The sequence below is a fragment of the Typopeltis vanoorti genome, chromosome 24 (assembly GCF_054136105.1).
Source record: "Typopeltis vanoorti isolate ZY-2024b chromosome 24, IOZ_Tvanoo_1.0, whole genome shotgun sequence".
NCBI classification, from domain to species: Eukaryota; Metazoa; Arthropoda; class Arachnida; order Uropygi; family Thelyphonidae; genus Typopeltis; species Typopeltis vanoorti.
Genome location: NC_143572.1, coordinates 18,852,275 through 18,878,151, shown reverse-complemented (window position 1 = coordinate 18,878,151; position 25,877 = coordinate 18,852,275). Strand labels below are relative to the sequence as shown.

Here is a 25,877-nt window from a genome sequence, read left to right as displayed (position 1 = left end):
CCAACTGATAATGTTCATCTAGGACCTTCATATTACTATTGTTTTTTGTTGTTTCTTTAATTTTCCTAGTATTATATGATCTAATTTCATGTTTCATCCTTTTATGTATAGTTTTACAAATTTTTGCATATTCTGTTTTATTGGTGTCATTCAAATCTCTTTTCATATCTCTTCTTCATCAGATCTAAGGTTTCCTGTCTTAGTTTTTCCTCTCTTTGGTGCCTTTTTACACCTCCTATTTCTAGTGCACAATTCAAGATAGATATTGTTAAGATTTCATTAACATCATCGATGGTAGTAGCCGTGTTTAACTTTTTTAGTTCATTTTTGAGTGATTCTCTATAACAGCTTTTATTGTGGTAGAAGTTTTGTAGATTCACTAAATTGGATTTATGAGTTTATTATGTTCCCATTTTTTGTTGATCCATACTTTTGCCCTTACTAGTCTTGATCACTTCCTGTATTAAATCTATTAAGCATTTCGGTATTATTTATTATATATCTTCTGTTGGAGAGGATGAAGTCAATTTCATTGTAAGTTTGTCCATTTGGGCTTCTCCAAGTCCATTTTCAGTTGATTTTTTTCTTGAAAAAGCTGTTCATAATAAAGAGGTTATTTTCTTCTGCGAATTCAATAAGTCTTTCTCCACTTTCATTCCTCTGTCCAAATCCAAATTTACCGATGGAGTTCAGATGGTCATCTCTGCTTCCAATCTTGGCATTAAAGTAACCCATTATAATTATGTAGAATTCTTTAGCATTATTTAATGTGGCTTCTAATGTTTCATAGAAATCTTCAATCTCTTCATCTGGATGGTCCGTAGTTGGGGCATATATTTGTATAATTTTCAGTTGGTATCTTTTATTTATGAAGAGACTTAGTTAAGCTATTCTTGATGTTATTTTATTAACAAACAGGACATTGTCCTGATTGTTTTATTTATTAGTAATCCTACACCACCAGTTGAGTTTCTGTCACATTCACAGTGGTAGAGTAGATGTCCATCTTTTAATCGCATGAGGGTTTCTTCTTTCCTTCTTATCTCTGAAAGGCCCACAACGTCCCATTTTATATGGTCCAATTCATTAATTAGTTCTTCCGATCTATGTTGGAAGTTTCCCCCCACTTGGTTAGACTATAATAAATTTAGTTTAATCCTTTATCCAAGTGTAAGCAAACAAAGTTTGCACCTGAAGTATCTTCAGGATTGAGGCAACTCGTGGTAAAGGTGGACCAAGACCTCATCACTCCTTGTCTTAGTATCTCCCATAATACAAAGCACATCTCCTTGCGGACATGTATAATGCTATGCATTAAGGAAAGGGCCACTTCCTAGACCGGTTTCGACCTTTATTGAGGTCTCGTCAGTGGGAGCTAGACTCAGAAGTGGTGATTCTAAGGCAGAAGCAATGGAGAAGTCATATTTATCTATACGAATTGCCAAAAGGTGTACCACCTTATTATTAAATTACTCTGGATTTAGAGAAAGATGTTGAAAGTTTTTTCCCACTTGGTTAGACTATAATAAATTTAGTTTAATCCTTTATCCAAGTGTAAGCAAACAAAGTTTGCACCTGAAGTATTTTCAGGACTGAGGACCTTTTGGCAACTTGTATAGGTAAATATGACTTCTCCATTGCTTCTGCCTTAGTATCACCACTTCTGGGTCTGGCTCCCACTGACGAGACTCAATAAAGGTCGAAACTGGTCTGGGTAGTGGCCCTTCCCTTAATGCATAGCATTATACATGTCCGCAAGGAGATGTGCTTTGCATTATGGGAGATACTAAGACAAGGAGTGATAAAAGCTTGGTCCACCTTTACCACAAGTTGCCTCAGTCCTGAAGATACTTCAGGTGCAAACTTTGTTTGCTTACACTTGGATAAAGGATTAAACTAAATTTATTATCTTACAATCTATCATCATCCATAGAGATCTGCAGTTATATGTTCCTACTAATATCCTTCTATCATTGTGCATGGTAGATGCCACATGGAACTGCTGCATAAACTGGAACAAATGGGGATGATATGAAGTAGGTGATTTGATGACTGTTGAACAAAGAGTAACATATGAAGGAAATGAATCCAAGAGAAAACAGGTGACACAGTGTACAGTGGATCTCAGTACTTGATCTATTATTGTTTAATTTGAACATCAATGATATAGGAGATTATCTCCTAAGAGTGAAAATAAAGATGATATGGAGATCCTGTAAGATGAGTTAAACAGGCTGGCAGCATGGAGAAAGGTAAATGGCTGCCAGTTTAATGTAGCCAAGTGTCATGCACTTTGGAATAAAGATAGTAGAAGCTGTGTACTACACTGATGAAACTGAACTGCAGGAAATTGATGAATCCAGAGATTTGGGGTGAGCATGGACAGGGATTCAAGTTTAGAGGACATATTGCAAAGGTGGTCACAACAGCATCGTATAAAGTGGTTATTGAAGAACACACTGACAAACAGGAATAGAGAGGTTATTTCTTGTGGAATTTGGGCTACATCTCGACTACTGAATGCTGAGATGGTTGCCTGAATTCCATAGGGATGAGGCAGTGAAGATGATCTACGCTGCTTCTATGAGAAGAGATGAAGGTTGGGGGGGGGAAAGGGAGGAGACCTGATAGAAACATAACAGAGTTTTATAGAATTGATAATTAAGACTTTTTTTTTTTTTTTTTTTTTTTTTTTTTTAATACATGGCAGGAAGGTATGAGAGTTGTTAGGATTTTTTGTCTGGAGGGTGGTGAAATAGGTGGAACATGTTGCCAAAGGATAAATGCTTTGCTGATGAATGAGTTAAAGGAGAGATATGTTAAGTAATATATGAATGATTATTACTGTAGGTCTCCCACGATGATACCATGGAGATTCCCAATAAACAAAAAATAAATTATTAAGTAATCAAATTTATCGATCATTGTCTGCTCTTGCTTTATGACTTCAGTACAAATAATACTCTTGAAAATGTCACACTACATCCAAACATAGGGATTAAAATGTTGAGGTTATCATAACTAAAGTTATTTTAGATTTACATTATGCCATTGCTGTTTCCACAACTAAGTGTATGAAGAACATCTTCCTCATATAAATAAAGATCATTCCTAATTACACAGCATAATAGCATTAAATATTTGATAATTGCATTATTACATACCTGTTTATATGTTCTAAGTCGATGTAATGTTTTCTTTCTTTCTTCTTGAATTTTATCTTTTACGACACCTTCACTTTTCTTTCTTTCTTGTCGTTTCTGCAAGGAGAGATTTAAAAATGTATGGATTTTATCTATACAACATGTGTGGTCATTTTTAAAATCTTGTACTATAAATTTTCCAGAAATGATTTCAAGGCTTGCATGGAGTCACTAGACATTTCATTCTGCATTCAAAATAGCAATCACAGCTCATCTTGAATTCTCTCAAGTCAGCACACTCACCACCCATAATGGCAATGCATTTCACTTGTCTCGATGCCATCTGTTTTCTCACTCACTTAGTATCAGAACTCTCACATCTGTAGCCAAGTTTAGTCTTTAATTATTATTTTATTTGTAACAACTTTCTTATCCATATAGATTACAAAGGATTAAACACCGTCTTGCATACTGATATTTTTGGCATTTTGGCTAACTTCCCACATGGCACCATACCAGTTTTGCTTATTGTTATTTCTACATTCAAATTTGCTGTCGACTAAAAACTGTACCTAAATTTCTGTACCTTATTTTAATATTTAGAGTAGGGTAATACAAGCAGTTAATATCAGTAGCTTTGGGACTATAAGCATTCAATCAATATTAGGATATACATATCAAGATGGGATGCTTAAGGGTCAAAGCTATATAACAGAGAGGAGACATACACATAGCCTCCAAAGGAATGCGGAGAACCAACCATGGCTTCTGACCTAATGTCCAATCCTCACCTTGTGGTGAACCCTGTTAGGTATCTACCTGGATACTGAATGGACGAGGATGAGCTGGCAATTTGGGATTTAGCCAACCAAATTGTATTCTTATTGGTTTAAACCAAAATTTCAAATAATGGTACAACATGACAGAATTTCATGCTAGCTGGGATGTCACCTGGTTAAACAAAGCCCCATTGTTTTCGCCAGGGAACCAGGGCAAACAGTGAAAAGTCAGCTACTGGAACAAATCCTAAAACTTACCACAACTCAACATTACCAGAGTTCAAGATCGGTACTATCAACATAAGAAGCCTGAATGGCAAAGAAATGGAGCTAGCTGAGGAATTGGATAAGTACCAGATCGTCATAATAGGGGTGACTGAAACAAAAAAGACAAAAACTGGCGAGATCTTTCTGAGCAATAAATACAAAATGTTATATTCAGGCAATGACAATCAAGACAAAAGAAGGGGTAGCCACTGTATTCAACAATAAATACAAGGCTAATCTTCTTGAATGGTAGGCAGTCTCAAGTAGAGTGATGTGGGCAAATATGAGAATGGGGAACTGGAAAATGAGACTTATTTGTGCCTATGGTCCCACAGAAGGTTCTACTAAGATAGAAGTGGAGGAATTTTTTGAGGTTTCAGAGAAAGCAAAAAGGAAAAGTTGGTCCTTGTTGGGGATCTTTTGGGAATGGTTTGTAATGTAAGCTTATCTTGCATATTTGTGTATGCTCCAGATGAAGATCGAAACGTCAGGATAATAAAAATAGTTGGTTATAACACAGTTGTAAAATCCATAATTTCGAAAATAAAAGATGTCCACAACCATAGCCAAATGGAACTGGGACCGAGTTTGAGGCTATTTCTTGAGAAGTTGAAGGTTCATGTAAATTAGGCAATTTTTATTTTTTTTTGGTTATGTTTTATTAGGGGAAAAAATTGTAACTTATAGTATATGACTGCTATAAAGTCATATACTATATGACTTTATTGATTTTTGTGGGTATATTATATTTGGTATATTATATTATAATTTCATATTTGAGATATTGCAATAAAATGGCACCAAAAATGAACAAGTATAGAGTAGCAATAAAAAGGAATGCTATGAGTTAAGAACAAGAGGACTTGCTCTGCTAAAGAGAAACATCAGTATACTGAAGATAAATTAACTTCAAAAAATCTCAAGTTTAAAACATTAGATGACATGAAAATTACAAAAAGTTCAGATGTCTAAGGATTATAGAAGTACAAGAAAGTTAACCAGAAAAAAAGGAGACATTAATCCACTGAAGCAGATAAGATATTAAATAATGACAATCAAATATGTAAAGCTGAATATTATTAATGAACATTAATGAATATTAATGAACCTCCCACAATGAGTCTGTCGACTCATTGTGGGAGGTTCATTCAACTGACAAGATATTTATCATATAGAATCTTAAAGTCCTTAACACCCCTTGCATTAACAACACATTCTAGTAATGCATTCCATTCACTGACAATTCTCCATGTAAAAAATCTACTCCTTACACCCTCTCTTCCCCACAGACTTATGAAACTTTCAGGAATGGCCTCTGGTTTTCCCTCCACCCCCGCTCACCTTCTACTCTTTTTATAATCTCATCTGGATTTATCTGATAAAATCCTCTCACTAACTTAAATGTCTACCATATCACCTCTTTTCCTCCTATCCACCAAACTCTGCAACCCACATTTCTTCAACCTCTCTCCATAGCCAGCATTCCAAACTCCTGATATTGTCTTAGTCACTCATCTCTGGATCCCATACATTGAAAACCAGGTGACCAGATCTGAGCACAAGTGCCTTATACAGTGGCACAACCACTTCGTTATCCTTGCATGTTAGAGTTATCATAGCATCACTATGATGTGCAACCGTTGCAACACTAGCAATATGCCCTCTAAACTTCAGTCTACTGTCAACCATCAGTCCCAAATCTCTAATCTCATTCACTTCCTGCAGTACGGCATCATCGATATAGTACACAGCCTTATATTTCTGCACTCCAAAATGCAACACCTTGCACTTATTGATATTAAAACTACAACCCCCCCATTCTTTTGTCCAAGTAAAAAGTCTATTCAAATCTTCCTGAAGGCATTTAACATTAGCAGTGCTACTTATAATTCTTCCCAACTTTGCATCATCAGTAAATAACTGAAAATCCCCAGTCAGTATACATGATATATCATTTATGAACAAGTTAAACAGGAGGGGCCCCAAGAACAGAACCCTTGGGCATGCCACTAGTTACACCTCCTTTCTTGAGACACTGCTCTATCATAGAAAACCTGCTGGTATCATTCAGAGAGCCAATCTCTGATCCATCTAACCAATATACTGTCTATTCCCCATTCTCTGCAGCTTGTACACCAACTTATATGGTAATCTATCAAACACTTTTGCAAAGTCTAAGAATATCACTATATATGATTCTCCCATATCTAACACACTCGTCACCTTATCATAAAATGCAAGTAAATTACTGAAACAGGACCTACCCTTCACAAATCCATGCTGACCATCACAAAGAATGCCATGCCATCAACCCAATTCTGTATTCCTTACCAATCGCTCCAACACTTGACCACAACTGCCGTTATACAGACTGGCCTATAGTTGGAGACTTCTGTCTTAGAGCCATGCTTATGGAGCGGTACTATGTTGCCTTCTTTCCACTCCTTAGGAACTCTACCCACTGCAAGACTTTCATTAAATAACCAGATCAAGGGCATAACCAACTGTGGTACACATTCCTTAAGCATACATGGTGATATGTCATCCATTCTCACAGCCTATTCACATCTAACCCAACCAACATATGATACACCTCTGTTTCTTTCACTTCCAATTCTCCTAATACTTGCCTCTCTTCTATATATTGTACTGGATAATTTATACAAGTATGATATATGCTGATAAAGTGATTGTTCAATAATTCAACTATATGCCTTGCAGCTGTTAGTCTGCTGCCATGACTATCCACCAATGTTAGTCTGCCATAATTATTCTTCCTCTTGCTTGCCATGTCATGGAAAAATTTCCTTGCATTAACCTTGGCTGACCAGCAAATCTCTTCTCATACTGCACCTTCTCTTTCTTTACCATGCTCATCACCTTTCTAGCCTACTCCTTATACTCTTCATGGATCTGATCACCACCAACTGTCTCGTACTTCCTCTATAACATTTTCTTTTCCAGCATAGTTTCCTTGATTTCACTGTTCATCCATTTCACTCCCACTCTATTTACTCGCTTAACTTTCGGTATGCAGTCATACATTGCTTTTGACAGATACTGCCTTATGAGTTTCCATGAATTGTCAACATCTTTCCTATAATCACCTGCATTATACTTCCACATGTATCCATTTTTGGCAGTGACCTTTTCTTGTTTCACTGCTTCCCAAACAAGTACCTCATGATCACTCTCACCAACTGGCAGCAGTGTCAACACCTTATTAACTATATCTTGTGAAATTATCACCACATCCAAAATATTAAAACCTTCCCTTGCTTCAATCATGTGCTGCTTAAGATACTTATCTCTCAGAAAAACCACAAACTCACTCTCCTTGTTCTCATACACTATCTCCTCCTTCCAGTCTATATTCCTGTAATTAAAGTCTCCCATCAGGATCACCTTCTTTTTACATACCCAAATGATTTGCCTAAACATTTCACAATCAGTATTCTCTGCATTCCCTGGCATAACAGCATCCTATCAGATATACTAACCTGTTTATTTCAATTTCACACCACACAGATTCAAAATCTGTGCATGCACTATCAACTTCCACACTTTGCAGACAATTCTTCTGCAATCATTAACAGCACTCCCCCCTCCCCTTTTCACATCTCTATTCTTTCAGAAAATTATACATCCTTCTAATTCTATTCCCAAAATCATTTCCTTCTCAGACAACCAAGTTTTGCTTATTCCAATTACTTTTGGGCATATTCACTGTGTGTTTGAGGCCATCCTACCAGCACCAACATTCTCTATTCTAGCTGCTATGCTACACCTCTCTCTTCGGTTTGACCACTCCTGTTTCTCTGATCCTGACTGTGATTTCCATTCCTGTCTCATCTTCACCTTTATGCATTCCATCATCTTGTGCTGCTGCAACCACATCTTCAACCTCATATCCATCTTCCTCCTGCCGTACAATCTGTTGATTTGTGCTATCCTGCTTCACAGGTAGTCTGATCATTTGCTACATTAACTTCTTGACTCTGTGCCTTCTCAGAAAACAATAGCCTTTCTAAATGCCCAACACCACACCCATTCAAATGTAATCCATCAGCTTTATACCATTTGAACTTCCCTTCAAATTTACTCTACAGATTTACAAATTGAATCCTGCTTGCTTCACGCAACTCAGCCATCTTACTATTCATTATCTCTGCTCTCCTTCTCAATTCACTGTTATCATATCTGGGCAACATGCCTACGACTTTCCCAACAACACTATTCTTCTTTACCCGATGCAACAACTTCCTCAAGTTTCTATTAGCATTCCTTTTTTTCTCCCCAACTAAGTCATTTCTGCACACGACTACACTACCAATAATTAAAAAGGATGTTATTTGCTTTGGCAATTCTATCAAGGGCATGTTTTTCAAAATGTTCCATAAAGAAATTGGCTAGAGGGGAAGAGCCCATAGCTGCACCCACTATCTGTTTATATATGGTATCCTTCCCAGAAGTAGTCAGCATGGATGGCAAAATTGCAAAGATCAATGATATTCAGGGAAAAGCATTTTTCAGTAAAGATAGTATTAGAAAGAATTATTGGCTAATAAAGAGCTGACATCAAAGCTCACCATGAGCTTACTATTTAAAACTAAATTTTGAATTAAAGATTTGAACTAAGTGTAATTTTTAATTCAAGATACCAAGTAATTTTGTATAAACTTGGTTTTTAATCCTATTTCCCAAGTGGTGGGTGGGTTTTTCTGTAAACTGAGAAAGAAAGGGTGCTACTGGAAGCATAGCATCATACGCATTTGAATGCATAGCATCATACATCTCTGCAAGGGGATGTGCTTTACATTAAGGGAAAAATACTAAGGAAAGTGATCAGATCTTAATCCACCTTTACCACAAGTTGCACTACCATGAGTTGCTTCAGACTTGCACTACGTGCAGGTGCAAACTTGACTTGAAATAGGATTAAAAACCAAGTTTATATAAAATTACTTGGTATCTTGAATACATAATATACCCAAGTTAAAAAACTTTTTATGAAATTTTTAATATAAAATGAAGTATAACCAGCAAGTAGGGTTAAAAATTTACTAAATGTTTGGCTAACTCTTTTAAAAGAGGGAAATTAGTAGTATCCACTACGGGACAGAGAGGGTTATTAGGTTTATGAATTTTAGGCAACTGGGGGTGGGAGGGAAACTAAATAGTCTGATTTTTTTTTTTAACCATTTTAGAAGGCCAAGAAGCAACATTCTGTGTATTTTATTCTTCCTCTATGTTATATCCATTCCATTAAACCTAATAATGAGAAGAGAGTGGTCTCACACCAGGTGATGAAATTGGCTGTATAATGAATACTAACTAGGCAAAACTATTTTTATTTATTTTTTTTTTTTTAATATCTGATTCTGCTTTCATTTGATAACATGAACATATATAAGAGCATATAAATGTGTGATCTTTTGATGAAATTTTAAGGAACAAAACTCCAAATGTTTCTAACCAAAGCAGCAGTTGGCAATTAAAAATCTAATCAGAGGAATCGGTCATGCAAATAATATAATGCAGACTACAATTAGTAAATTTATTACTTACAATCTGAATGGAATGATGTTTTTCAAAGTGATGTTTTGCTTCCTCCTTTTTCTGATGTTTCTTGTCCTGTTCTTTCAGAATGGCTTTCTAAAAATTAAACAGACAATTCAAAAATAAATCCAATTTACAGCCATGATTGGAAAGAACATCACAATGACACATACTGAACAGAATTCTACAGTAGATATTGAGGCTGCTGATGTGAATTAATCTAATACCAAAAATTAAATATAAATAAATAAATATAGTATATCATGGTGTGTGTGTGTGTGTGTGTATATATATATATATATATATATATATATATATACACACACACATACATACACACCCACACATATACTTTGGAATTTTGCTAAGGCTTTTGACAGAATACAGCATGGAAGACTGTTGCATAAATTGGAAAATTTATGCAACAATAATGGGATTGGATTATGGACTATTGGTATGGATAAGAGGATGGCTGACTAACAGATATCAAAAAGTCACGTAAGCAGGTGTGTGAATTTGCAAGATTCAGTGGTAACCTTGAAGATAATTAGATTAATTGCTTCCAGGATCAGCCTTTGGTCCATTATTATTCAATCTGTACATTAATGACAGTGAGAAGGATTTAATGCAGCTTACAGCTATTTGCTGATGATGCAAAGATAGGTAGGGTAATCAGGAGTGCTGCTAATATGTAGTACCTGCAGAATGATTTGAATAGGCAGAATTTTGGACATGTTGAAATGGCTGTTAGTTCAATGTTAATAAATGTAAGGTCCTGCACTTTCGCATGATTTTGCATAATTCTACCAATATAATATGACATCCAATGTCATATTATATTGGTAGAATTATGCTAGAAGAAACTGATCAAGCTAGGGGTTTTGAAGTTTTAGCAGGCAGGAAGTCGAAATTCGAGGATCATACACCAAAAATTGTCTCAGAGGACAATTACAATATTGAAACAAACCTTAACATGTAAAGATAATAATAAATTTAGTTTAATCCTTTATCCAAGTGTGAGCAAACAATGTTTGCACCTGAAAGTATCTTCAGGACTGAAGTAAGGTGGTACAACACCGGGCAACTCGTTGCAAAGGTGGAGCAAGCTCATATCACTCCTATCTCAGTATCTCCCATAATGCAAAACACATCTCCTTGTGGATATGTCTAATGTTATGCATTAAGGGAAGGGTCACTCCCCTGACTAGTTTCGACCTTTATTGAGGTCTCTTCAGTGGGAGCCAGGTCAAAGTGGAGATACCAGGCAGAAGCATTAGCAAGGTCATCTCCACCTATACGAGTTGCCATATACCATATACAAAGCACATGTATTTGTGCTTTGTGGATTATTAAAGGCTTTTGTATAATGTGTTAGCTGGGATATTCTATGGAAAATCTTAAGAAAAATGGGAATTCCAGAATACTTGGACACTTAATAAAACAACTTTACAAGAAGAACACAGCAGTAGTGAAAAATGACAAAAATAGGTCAGATTGGTTCCAAGTAGAAAAAGGAGTGAGACAAGGCTGCATCCATTCCTCTGATCTATTTAACATTTATGGAGAGCATATAATGAGGAAAACTCTATATGGTTGGAAGGGTGAAATTTCATTTGGGGGAAGAAAAATAAACAATCTTAGATATGCCGATGACACAGTACTAATAGCCACTAGCATGGAAGAACTAAAATCACTCATAATGAGAGTTGAATGGGAGAGTTCAAAACATGAGCTAAAAATCAACAGTGCCAAGACCAAATATATGTTGATAGGAAAAGAAGAGAACTCTATTGCAAAATTGATCTGGAAAAAATTGAACAGTTTGTATATCTGGGAGCACTAATAAAAAATATAAAAGGCTGTAGATCTGAAATTAAAAAGAAGGATTGATATGGGCAGAAAGGCAATGACACAATTACAGAAAATCTGGAAAGACAAAGATCTCCCTCCACCAAAACTATGCTGGTTGTCAGGGAGATCTAAGTGATAATGTCGATAAGAGAATACTTTGGCTACATATCTTGAATGAAGAATGATAATCTGGATGATGATGCAGGGCAAGGTAGATGGAAACAGAAAAAGAAGACATTCATGGTCAAGATGGCTGGATCAAATACCAAAAACATCGGGTATTTTTGGGATTTGCCACAAAGCATATCAGGTATGCCACAACAGAAAGAAAATGGAGGAACGTTGTTAACAAGGACACGAGTACTCAGACATGAGGAGATCGAAGAAGAAGAATTCCAATGGAATCTGCTGTACTTCTAACATAAGGAATAAAAGCATTAACGGTCAGATGCTATGAGAGTTGTAAACCTCTTAACTAATAAACAATTGCTAAAATAAATTCTGTTAATTGGATAAGTACCAGATTGACATAATACACATGACTGACAAAGAAGACAAAAACAGGCAAGATCTTTATAAGCAACAAATACAAAATGTTATGTTCGGGAAATAACAATCAGAGAAAAGAAGGAGTAGCTATAGTATTCAACATTAAATACAAGGATAATGGCAGGCAATATCAAGTAGAATGATTTGGGCAAATATGAGAATGAGGAACTGGACAATGAGACTTGTTTCCATGGTCCTACAGAAGGTTCTACTAAGGAAGAAATAGAGGAATTTTTCAAGGCATTAGAAAAGGCACTGATACAATGAAAAAGGAAAAGTTGGTCCTTGTTGGAGATCTAAACAGCAGAGTAGGAAATGATTATCATACATATAGAAAATGATTTGTGAAAATTTGGAGAAAACAGCATCATTGCACTGATGTTTGGCCACCTTGTTATTAAGCTGAAAATTTTGCAAGAATTAAATTATATAAGTGATATTCTGTTAAACATTTTCATTATATCTTCATCTGACATTTATTAAATTTTCAGAGAATTTTTGCTCTGCAAGTTCTAAACCTAAGACAGGAAGCTATTCCACTAAAATGCATACATAGAACCAAACACACACTATCTACAATCTCTTATATTTATTTACATGCAATAAGTTTTGTTGGGGATGGTATTTTTCACAGTCATTATTCTACATATTCCAAGTTATTTTGATCCATCCATTTGAAATCGTAGATGAAAAATTAGCACTGATAGCAATTCATATATTTTTTAAAAAAATTTTGTAAAAAGCTTGAAAATTTTCCAAAATTTATCCCCCTATCCAACATGCCATTTCCTTTTCTATTAAAGTGCTTGTCCATTTTGATCCAATAAGTTATCAGTTGAATGGAGGGACAAGAAAAGACTACTCACAAATTACAGACAATACAGCTCATAAATAAATCATAATCTCATGGGTAATGTAGTCTATCATGAGTTTACATCTATTGTATCTATTACATTGTTTTTTCCTGTTTGGGAGAATGAAACTTGAGTTTCTGGAAGGAAGAACTCTGCTAGGTCTGTATGAGACCTTTTAACTCGATTCAATTTAAAACACTCTTCACTCTTCTAACAGTTCATTCCGGGCAGGATTTGAAGAAAAAATGACATATTATCCTGTGTTTGTGCTATGGGGGGGGGGGTGCAATCGATTCTCATTGTTTTATCAAGCCTGTATTTGATAAAATTCAGTTTTGGGCTATAATGTGTAGTAGCTTTTGTTCAAATAATTTTTTTTTTTTTTTTTAACGTCAATCTTGCCCTTGAAAGGTTGGCAAACCTACAGCAGTACATTTAATACCACAGATGATTAATTTACAAGAACATCCTTTTCCTAATGGCAAGTAAAACAGGATTGGCTGATCATAGGATTACTAATCCTTCTCAGAAAAATATTGTACTATTTGTATGTAGTAATCTGCATTTAAACAACTGTTCACAGAAGGATGTCATGCAATAACCAATTATCCCAATCCAGCTGATGATATAGCCATATCAATTCTTATTAAATTATGGAAGTAACTGCTACTAAAATAGAAAAGAAATATTTAAAATTAAAATAACATTTCAGCCTCTGTTGAGGTTATCTTCAGGAGCACCCCTCACAGTACCATAACTGTGGGCATCACTTTGGTTCTACTTATGCAAGTAAATTTTCTATGCATATTATATAGGTTCATATGAACTGCAGTTAGTAGGTCACCATGTAATTTATTCCTTTAAATCTGAAGGAGGGCAGAAAAATTGAGCATATATTAGAATTTAGCATGTGAAAATTGATCAGATTCACCTACTTTCACTTAATACTGATAATAATACTGAAACTGTGAAGTGGCTTGAACAAAATCATGTTTAGTTTTTCAAGGTAATTTTTCTGCTGTACCTTACCTATGCTCCATCCATGGCGTTAATGTGCTATAGGTTTCCAAACCTTTAGTGCGGTATTTTCTAAACTTTCAGTACTTTGTGCACCCCTTTTAAAATTTTAGCAACACTGATGTATTCCCCCCCACCTCAGGCAAAGTTAATTTGGGAGAAGTTACAATATTTCATCCAAACTGGAAGAATTATAAAGATTTATTTTTTAACATTTTAACAATGTTATAATAAATTATCAACACATGAAGTATTTTTAATTATTAAATTTACATTTTAGTTATACAAATCCAATATACATATAGTAGAAACAAAAATTTTGAAAATAAAATTTTGAGAATTCCAACTGCATGCACTGAACTACTTGAATTTAAACTTTTAATCCAAATAGTGTGAATCATGCTGTCAAGATGCAGCTATAACAGAGGTTAATCCATACATGCCAAGAGATACATTTTGTTTAAAATTTCCTTAGGTTTTTTTTAGTAATTGAAAAATTAATTATAGAATAGATCTGGAATTATCTGCAACAAAAATATAAAGTTTAATCTAAGAAAAAAAGTGGCTTGTCACGTACCCCCAAGAGTATGCATACTGCACTTTGGGAAACACTGCTTTAGTAGATAGAATATTAACAGTTTTATAATATTCTAAGTAGCTGTCTTGTTTTATCATTAAGAAATTAGTTCAGAATTATTGATTGCAGTAACATAACTGCAATCATTCTAATATAAATTTAATAATTCTATTAGTAATTTAAATGTCCTCTAATGAGCTTTTTATCTTTCATGATTACTATAAAATTATTTTTGAATTTACATGTGTTACTATAACCAAGATCTGAGAAACAGTCCAGTTCTGAGAGTACAAGGATGTTAGTTTCTATTTAATCTTTGTGTTATACAGTATTGAATGTATCTCAGATGACATGTTCACTATGCAAAACAGTTGAAAGGAAATTGTTTAACATTTAATACACTTGAATTACTAATTATATGAAGAGCCAAAGGCTTCAATTCGGCAACGCGAAATTATTTAAGATAAGGGATATTACATCCCATATTGTTTCATAGCCGAATATGTGTTGCACTATCCAGGTATTTGCTTATGCTTGGACTCGCCGAACTTTATATAGTTTCTATATTCGCCATGAAACTCTTTGAGTTTCTTATTCAGCTATGAAACAATATGGGATGTAATATCCCTTATCTTAAATAATTTCACGTCGCTGAATTGAAGTCTTTGGCTCTTCATATAATTAGTAATTTATTAGGACACCTTCTTGGCAATTCTTATAGTAAGGTATGCAAGTTCTGTTTGCTACAAACTTGGTATTAACTAGGTCTACCTACTCACTGATGAGACCTCAATAAAGGTTGAAACCGGTCTGGGTAGTGACCTGCTCTCATAATGTAAAACAGTAATACAGCTCCTAGGAGCTGGGTTTCACATTATGAGTAAGTACCAAGAACAGTGATCGGTGTTTGCTCCACCCTTGCTATAAGTTGCCTCAGTGTTGCACTACCAAATGGGTTATGTGTTGCACTATCCAGGTATTTGCTTACGCTTGGACTTGCCAAACTTTATATAGTTTCTATATTCGGCATGAAACTCTTCAAGTTTCTTATTCGGCTATGAAACAATATGGGGTGTAATATCCCTTATCTTAAATAATACACTTGAACTTTACATATAACAGCACACAAAAAACACAAAAGAAAATCCTTACTCTGTGATTCCTAATAACAGCTCTCCTTCTGTACACCCGATTCAATTTTTCCTTTAATTTTTTAATTTTAGGATTAGATCCAGGTGATGTACTTTCACACTCTTCATCAGCATCTTCAGCATTTTCTACAGCATCATAAAAGATCCCAATATCCATTTCATCTGTTATAAATTGCAACATTATGTATAATTCCAACATTATGTATTTCAACTGCATTCAAAAATTTAATATGTTGTGAATGGTGAAAAAAAAAAAAAGTGCTAAACATTAATAGCATTAATGATAAAAATGATTCAAATAATAATAAAGAAAAACATAACATAAAACCAGAAATAATTATTATTTTCCCGAGTCACAAGACTCATGATGGGATGTCCACACTAGTCAACACAAAGTCTATCGTACCACTCCTTAAACTCATCCACAGCCTGCACATTCACCACCATCTCGGGCAATGCATTCCATGCTCCTACCACTCTTCATCAAAAAAAAAAAAACTAACTTCTTACCCTTTTACTCTCTGCCTCATGTTGCAACTTCCTTGCTTCCCCCCCCCTCATTCTATCATATGAAAAATCTCCTCAGCATTAATATGATAATAACCGTTTAACAGCTTAAATATCTCAAACATATCCTCTCTCCCTCTGCCTTCAACCCACCAAACTCCACAGTCTACATGACTTCAACCTATCCTCATAATCAACATTGTACAGTTCTGATATTCTTTGTTATCTATCTCTGCATCCTCTGTAAGGTTACTTCATCTCCAATCCGAGTAACCAGTTCTAAGCACAGAACTGTAGCTCCTGCTCAATGATGATGCAAAATAATAATAAAATGTTGTGGAGCGCATATAAGGAGAAAGATGAACAGCATACTGATGAATAATGTGAAGCACAAGTAAGAAATATGACCAACATAGTCAGGAAATCAGAATCAAATTGCAAAAGGAAATTTGGAGAGCAAGCCAAAGGAAATTAGGCCCAAAGAGTTCTTTCACTATGTGGCAAGCAGAAGGATTAATGACTGGGGAAGGATAACTTGAATGTTTTAGTAATCTATTTACTTATTAAAATAAGGTGACAGCTGCATTGGATGAGGGAGAAGGATACACAGTAGTATACTTAGATTTAGATTTTGCAAAGGCTTTTGATAGATTACCATATGATAAGGTGATAGTCAAACTAGAGCGGATGGGATTGCATATTGGCTATCTAACAGATATCAGCAAGTTCTGTAGGGAAGCAATATCCTGGAAGAGGAAAGTCACTAGTGGTGTGCTTCAGGGATCAGTTTTAGGACCATTGTTGTTTAATCTGTATGTTAATGATACTGGGGAAGCCTTGAATGGGGATATTCAGTTGCATGCAGATGATGAAAAGCTAGATCTCTCTGCTCCTTATATGAACTATAAGGAGCAGAGAGATGTCATGACCTTACAAAAAAGACTTCAGTAGTCTGAGTGAATGGGCACTGGAGTGGGGTGCCTGTTCAATGTTGCAAAATGTATTAAAATTTGGAAAAACAAAGATGGGATGTAAAATTTACCCTTGGTAGGGATATATTGTTGGAGGTGGAGGAAATAAGAGATCTTGGGGTGATGGTAGATAAGGATCTAAAATTTAGAGGACACATTGCCAAATTTGTGAAAACAACACAATGAATTCTGGCAATGATGTGGAGGACACCAACTTCTAGAAATAAGGAGATTCTGGTTTCATTGTGTAAGGCATTGATTAAACCACCTATGGACTGTGCACAGATTTGGTCACCTGGTTTTTCAAAAGGATGAAGAGATATTGGAAAGTTCCAGAGACAATTGACTAAGGTAGTTTCTGGTCTCTGGAATGATGTACAAGTTGATAAGCAGTTGTTATAGGATTAAAACTGAAGAAGTTTTTCATAAAATGGTGAGAGATGGGGAGAAAACAAGAGGTCATTCCGGGAAGCAGGCTTTTGCATGAAGAGTTGTGAATGATTGGGATGCATTACCTAAGAGTATTGAAAAAACAATAATAATAACGCATTTCATCCACATTCTCTCTTGTAACTTCCAACCTAAAGTAGCAACCAACTATATATTTCATCCTGTTGGCCTCCATCTCGCACTACACAGACACTAACAGGATGAAATGCACTGCCCTCTGCATCCCTGTCTTCTGCTGAATTTGTTTTTGGTTTCAATTCTGCTATCATTAGTAACCACCCTCTCCCATCCTATTCTCTGAAAATACTATACCCAACTAAAGTCTGAATAATGCATATAACTTTTGGAAAATTTAACTAACCAATTCCAAAACTCTTTCCTCTTATTCTGGCATTAGTATAAATAAACTGCAGCATCACCTTCATCCCACAACATCATTCACATATTGTGTTGACTATTTCACTCAATTTCATAACCAGAGGAGCTAAATCCAGGATTTCATCATTCTCTCACTTGCTTCAAGGATGTCTGTACACAGTCATTCTCATCCTTCCACCAAAAAACTAGTTTTCCTGACTGCACTTCCAAACTCATTGAGCAATACTATCTCAAGATATCTGATCCAAATCCATTCAAAATACAAACATCAGCCTTATATAAATCCTTTCATCCATTGAACCACTCCACATCATTTCTCCTGCACAAATTGTTTTCATTAAAATGACACATTCTGTTATTGTGCAACAACTTGGACAGCTCATCGCTATCAGCATGTGTATTATCTCCACTGCAGACTTGCTCTTGGATACAAGCCAAAACACAACTTCCTCCATCTTATTCTGAGGATCACTCCTCTAACATCATTATGAAGAAGGTAAGAAATCATTCATCAACCGGTCATGAACTAGCACCAGTTTATCAATGATATTTAGTGCACTGCACTAAGCACTTGACTAAATACAAACTGAGAAAAAGATATTCCATTGCCAGCAGTGCTCATTATTCCAAGTTTCTTGCAATTTAGAAATGGAATTCAAACTCTGGTCTTTCTAACTAAAGTAAAAGTTTTGGATCAGTTACAAATACATGACAGAGGTGCAATGGAGTTAACTTAAGTTAGCATTCTGCTCTATATGTGCTGATTTTTGCTGGATTTTAATCAAAGAAGCCACTGAAGCTAGCTGTAAAGTTGTAGATTTCAAGTAAGCTTTTTTTTAAACATTAAATAAATTCATACATACATAATCTATAAGTTCCTATATAAAGCAATTAGAATTGAATGCTTAATTTTGATTCCTAAACAAATGGAGGGTGATAGAGCAATTTTAAACTCATTCAAATTCAGTATTGCAAATTAGTCAAATTCGTTAAATTTTTGCTTCAAAGCAAAACAAAAATTTTCAGTTTCTTGTCTCAATAATTTTCTTGCTAGCTATTAAATGGAATATCCTTTGGCCTGTTGCTAGCCTTTCTCATATTTTAAATATTCATTTTATTACTAAACCTTCCCAACCAGTAGTTTGCATTTTATATTTTTCATGCAACTTCTCATTGCTGTCTCTTTTATGCTGCTTCCATAGCCACTTTCTTCTGTAAATTATGCTTAATGCCTTTCTTCATCATTTAACTCACACTTTATTTTAATCTCAGAAATGTAATTCTTCATTTCTTTCTTCAGGAATCTCCACTTATAAGTGACATTCATTGCTTGGTGCCTAGTTTTCTTATCCACCCACAAGTCACCTAAATTTCTTCCTCTAATAGCCTGCTATTCCCCCCCCCCCCCAAAAAGTTACTTGGTCCAGAAAAACTATTTGATTAGTCTCTTGGAGGAAACTAATCAAATACCCCTCAATGATCTTGTATTTGGCTTTTTAATGTGATCATACCAATGTAAATTTTTTGGTATGATCACATTAAATTTTGCATTCCAAATTCACTAGCTCTCAGATGAATGACAGCAGCATCTTCTTAATACATCTATTTCTATTGCAGGTAGCCACTGTTTCTGTCAGTGGGCTAGTGTCATCATCTCCATATATTTTTGATATACGGAGATGATGACTATTCATCATCTCCATATATCAAAAATATACTTTTAATGATGACCCTCATAAGTATTTTTTCATGTATTTTTTGAATCCACCAGGATCCAATACCTGCTCATAAGTAACAAACTTATGTAATACTTGTTCCCGGATATTTGAAGGTGCTCCAATTTTATTTTCCACACTCCTGGTATACTAAAACCATAACTATCTCATCCTAACACCTGATATTCATTTTATGAAAATATATCTTAAATCATCCTAACTTCACTTATTTCTTTTATCTTTTTTAGTCTCATATTTTACATTATTTCTATCTTGAGTTATTATCACCTGGCCATCGGCAAAAAGTAAAAAATGTATCACCTATTCCACAGGTTGGAACATCTGTCTCTAGACAGAATGTACTTTATCTAAATCAAGTGGGTCAGAGATAGTCCACATCTCTGCTCTAGTCCACTTGTTGTTCTAAATGTCATAAGCAAAAGACTTCTTTCGAAGTCTTTTCCCTCTGGTATACAATCACCGTTTCACTGGGCTGTGCCATATACGAGTGTGGTCTGAAAAGTTCTCAGCCTAACAATGAAAAAATGAATTTATAATTTCAAAATTATTTTTATTTTTCAACATAATCTCCCTTAAGACTAATACATTTATTCCAGCGATGCTCCAGCACCATTATCCCATCCCTGTAGTGGTTCTCAGTAAGATCTGCAAAATATCCCTCTACAGCTGCAGTAGCCTCTTGATTCGAAGAAAAATGCTGACCAGTGAAGAAGAGGTTTAGTTTTGGGTGGAGATTGAAGTCAGAGGTAGCCAAATCTGGGGAATAGGTTGGATGTTCCAACAATTCATAGTGCACATCCCTTAATTTTCCCATTGCCAAAACACCTTTGTGGGCAGGTGCACTGTCATGATGAAAGATGATTTTTTCTTCTGAAACCAGGTCTTTTCTCACGAATTTTTTCGTCTAGCGTGGTTAAAAGATTGGAATAATATTCCCCGGTTATTGTTTTACCCTTTTCAAGATAATTTAATAAACAAAATGCCTTTAGCATTCCAAAACACTGATGCCATGACCTTTCCTGCTGATGGAACCGACTTTGTCTTCTTTGGGGCTGAACAACCGGCTTCTGTCCACTGTTTTGACTGCTGTTTAGAATGGTGAATCCAAGTCTCATTCATTAAAATGCTCCAAGTGCTGTTCAGAGATTTTCATGCGAGTGCATTTTTGATCTGCTGTGAGCAAGCACGACACCCATCTTGTGCAAAGCTTTTTTTCATTTGCAATTCTTCATGCAAAATATATCCCACACGCTCTTTTGAAATGTTTACAGTCTCGGCAATTTCACGCACTTTGACTCACTGGTCATCCAATACCATATCGTGCACTTGATCAATGATTTCTGGTATTGTTACACTTTTTGGAACGTCCTTCACATGGATCATCTTCAAATTTGGTATGGTGACGTTTAAACTCAGCAGCCCATTTCTTAATTGCTGAAAACAAAAGAAAAGAGTACCCATAAACTTTTATGAACTTCGAATGAATTTCTTTTGCTGTTAAACCTTCTTTTACAAAGAATTTTATAACCACATGATACTCAATTTTATCCATTTCAAGGGATACAGACAACATTTTTGCTTCAGATAGCTGTATAAAACAAACTACTTAATGGAATGACTTGCAATTTCACATGGATGCTTATGACAGATGTACCAACTTAGAAAAAAATATCTTGCCAATAGCATTGTCATCTATGGTCAAGGCTGAGAACTTTTCAGACCACTCTCGTATCTTCTTTATTAGATGGATAATGGTTAATTTACTCCTTTTCTATCTGTTTTCACAGTTGGGTAACTCATCCTTTCACACTCATCTTATCTGACATCTGGTGAATTATAAATTTACTGATTCCAATTTACGTCTGGATGCTTTCATCCCAATTGCTGGCTCCGAATGTTACATAACTAATCCCAACTACTGTTAATTTCTGTTTTCTGTGTGCTTACACCCATATTTCTGAAATCTGTCTACAAAACCTGTCATAATTTTATCACCATTTCTTGGTGCATACTACCTTCAGGAAAGCATACCAGATTAATGATAGGATAACACAATATTTCATGACTAGTCTCCAATCAAAACATCCTTCCAGACTGTTTTATTATTTGTCAGATGTCTGAATTTATCTACTCTCCTTTTGATCATTAAAGCCCTGCTAATTATCAACCAGTTTATATCTTAATCTCCCTCTTTATTACTCTTATTTTTTCTTCAAATGTTTGTCTTTCTAATTTGTCATATACTATCCTCTTTTATTGACTATACATATTAGATTAGCTTGGTTACAAATAACAATTTGTAGGCATCCTCAGTCTCCAACAAAAACTCAGTATCCTTCTTTCTCCACTCAATATTATTTCTCACTTTCTCAGGTATGCTAATAGTATTCTAGTCAGACAAATCGAAATATGTCTAACCTTAGAATAAGGTTAGACATATTTCGAGGGGTTGTTATCTGTTCTCATTTGGAGTGTTGTACCAAAAATCCCTCAAAAATTCTTGATGTTTATTCAGAAAAGGGGCAAGCAACACACATGGTTTGTCTTCTGCCTTATGTCTTTTCTACAGTATTTTCATGGGCATAAATCTACCAAACTGACATCATTTCCCAACATTCCTTAAGCCTATAATAACAAGAGAAGCAGCTATTCAATCAATTTGCATTTCAACTGCAAATATGTTATACCGGCTGCTGCTCCTCTTTCACTCCACCTACCTTTAATTCTCTAAAATAATCTTTTTTTACCACGTGCTCCCAAAGGACTAAAACCTCCAACAATTTAAACAAAACATTGATGCATCCCTTCTCTCAACTAATATGTTGTATATTTCCTGAAATGATAGGTTGGAGAATTCACATTTCATGAAAAATTAACAATAATATATTTCTTAACTAAACATTACAGAAATACACAGGGAGTGAATGAAATAAATGCAGATAGAGGAGAATATACAGGTTGCGCTAAGCAAATACAAAGTATACAATTAATATATAAATTTTGAAGGCAGTGGAAGAGATAAGAGATCCAGAAGTGATAGCGGACAGTGCAGTTTAGGAGTTACTGCTGCTAAAATTGTAAGAACATCAATAACAAGGAGGCCATTGACATGCAGAAGAAAAGATGTCATGGTTCCCTTGTATAAGTCTTTGATCTCCTGAAAACCAAGCAACCAAATCTGAACATATGTGTTCAGATTTGGTTGCCTGGTTTTCAGGAGGATGAGGATGTATTGCAGTGGATCCAGAGAAGATTTACTATTTACAGTAAATTTACAGGTTTTACAGAAGATTTACAGATAGGGGAGAGAGATTAAGGGAATGCAACTTACAGAGCCTTGTGAACAGAAGAAGAGGGGATATGATTGAAACATAAGTTGGTGAGGGGTTGTTATCAGATTAATGTGGAGTTTTTTTATAGAGTAGAAAAATGCAAGGGTAGAACTAGAGGCAAATGGAATTGGTGATTGGAATGCATTTCCTGAAAGTGTGATGAGTGTGGAAACTGTGAATGGGTTTTAATGCACGGTTTGATGATCTTTGGAATAAGTGAGTATATATCTCCTGCAATGAGCCTTTGACTCCATGGAGGTCAGATAATAATAATAACAAATGTATAATATGTTTAAAAATATATTCACTATACCAGTATTATATTCAAAAGAAAGGTAATTTTACTATGCATTATTAGTCAATTTATGAAAAGCATGTTTCAAAACGATTGAGTTGATTGGTGCAAATTGATAATAGCATATCAGATTTTAACTTGTTTGGATTAAAGCTCAAAAAGGATTAAATTTAGTCTAATTAGTCAGGAAGTTTATCAGATTTTTTTTAAAATTAAAATACAAAATTACCACTTACAATTGGGGGGAATTCAAGTTTATTACCTTGCCATTCTTTCTGAAGAATATCCAATTGTTTTTTATACAGCTTTTCTTCTTCTTGCAAAATTTCTAGATGTGCATCTAAAACACTAATCTGTGCTTGATATATTTCACTTTCAATTCTTTCAATTTCTTTTCTTGCATTCTTAGTATCCTCAACATAAGTAAGCTAATTTGGAAAAAATCACAAAGGCAATGAGAAACCACACAATACATATGCATGCATCTATATGCAAACTAAATATTTCCATAACACAACTATATGCTAAAAAGGAAAATATACAAGGAATAAGCAGTTTTTAAAAAATAAACTAAATAGCACAACAAAAACCAAAAATGTTTTTAATAATGAAAAATAAAACTGTGTACTTAGTTTTTTAATATGAGAATTGGCTGAGGGAATGAGGACTGCAAAGTTTGGTAGATAGAGGACAGGTGATATTATTGAGACTTTTAAACTGTCGAGAGGTAGTTACATTAACAATAAGGAGTTCTTTCGCTTGGTGGAACGGAGGAAGGAGCGAGGACAAGGGGCCATCTCTAAGTTACAAAAGGAAGCTGAGAGCAAGAGGGTGAGTAGTGGTTGAACCGTGGAATACATTCCCTGGTAGAGTGATGAGAGTACGAATGGTCAATGAGTTCAAGGAGCGGTATGATAGACTGTGTTTTCTAGGAAGGACTTCCCATGATGAGTCTTTTGACTTCATGGAGGCCTGAATAATAATAATAAAAGATAACATATGCATTGTTTTTATTAAGTTACAGAAATTAAAATATCTTCCATCACTTTCATCCTTGAAGAAAAATTCCAATAAGAGATCACACTGCTGCAACCTCAAGTCCTAGTTTAATACAATTACAATAAATAACCTCTAATCTTGGGTTCATTCCAAATCATGAATGCCACCTGTTAGACCAACTGATCTATTTCATTTATTGATTAGTTTTTATGAAACATTTTTATAATAACATTTTATAAAAAAAAATAAATAAATCTCATACTTTTTTTATTCTCAACTGAAATAGGTGGAGCATTTTTTAGTCCTAAGTAACTTAACTGAAAGATTGGTAGGGAACTGTACTCTACCTCTAGGCATCACTAATAGAACTGGGTGGCATTGACAATTTAATATAAGCAATGGGAGAGGATATGGAAGACATCTACCACTATCTCATAGGCCTAAACTTTAAGATATATTTTACTGTCTGAAATAATGAGAGTTCCAGGCTGATTTTTGAGCTGCAGGATTAAAAATCTGACTTTCAGGGAGAAGAAGAATGTTGCTTGCCTGCCTGTACCAAAGAATAACACTCAAGAAATGTCTGAAGAAAGGCCTGACAAAATTTCCTTTAGTTGGTGATTATAATCAAACTTAGAATAATTTTTCTTCTAGCAGCATAAAACTATAAAACTATGGATGCCATTTGCTGGCCTGGTTGGCGAGTGGTTAGTGTATCCGCTCTCCAGTCAAAAGGGTGCGGGTTCGAATCTCACTGTGGGCATGGATGTTTGCGATTGTCTGTGAAAATACGCTGTAGATAGCAATGGTGTAGATGGTGAAGGTAGTTGTGGTTTGTTGTAGTTGATGGATTGAGTGGTGGAGACAGTTGTAGAGTAGGTGCCCTCTCTCCCTCGACGAGTCTTTGGACTCCCTGGAGGCATCACATAATAATAATTTCCAGAAGTATACATAGGCACATTAATAACACCTTAACAAAATGCTATTGAACGATGAAAAACCAATTCTCTTATTGTATGTTCTTTATATATATATATATATATATATATATATAATATATATATGAACAGGAAGACAAAGATTAACTTTTATTAAAAATCAGCCACACTGATTGATCGATTATGTTTTTAGTTTAAAAAAAAAAAAGGCTAAACAAAATTTCTTTTAAAAATGCTCTTAAATTTCTTCTTTTGCACTAGCAACTAAGACGTGCTGTCTGCAAATCATGCTCTGCTACAAGCTTTTTTCTCTCTCCCCTTTGGACCAAATATTCTTAATATTGAGATATTAAGAATATTTTTTGGTACATTTGCGTAGTGAAGTGCATTTGTATAGTCTGTTATAAGGGAAATTAATTATATATAATGAATTTTTTTTACATTAGCACTGATCCTACAAGGATTTCAATTTCAACAGAACCTTTGGCAGTTTGTTAGAGTGAATGAGTTTGTAATAACAGTTC

General features: G+C 34.9%; 1 protein-coding gene across 1 annotated transcript in view; it reads right to left on the bottom strand.

Annotated features, from left to right (window-relative positions):
• The window catches only part of LOC150092970 (junction-mediating and -regulatory protein-like), a 113,220-nt gene that overhangs the window by 23,319 nt on the left and 64,024 nt on the right, over positions 1 to 25,877 (bottom strand). The window contains exons 4-7 of the mRNA XM_090413952.1: positions 23,679 to 23,844; positions 15,749 to 15,909; positions 9,758 to 9,844; positions 3,165 to 3,260 (exon numbers count right to left, since the gene is read on the bottom strand). Of these exons, the coding sequence (XP_090270078.1) occupies positions 3,165 to 3,260; positions 9,758 to 9,844; positions 15,749 to 15,909; positions 23,679 to 23,844 (510 nt within the window). The remainder of the gene's footprint in view (positions 1 to 3,164; positions 3,261 to 9,757; positions 9,845 to 15,748; positions 15,910 to 23,678; positions 23,845 to 25,877) is intronic.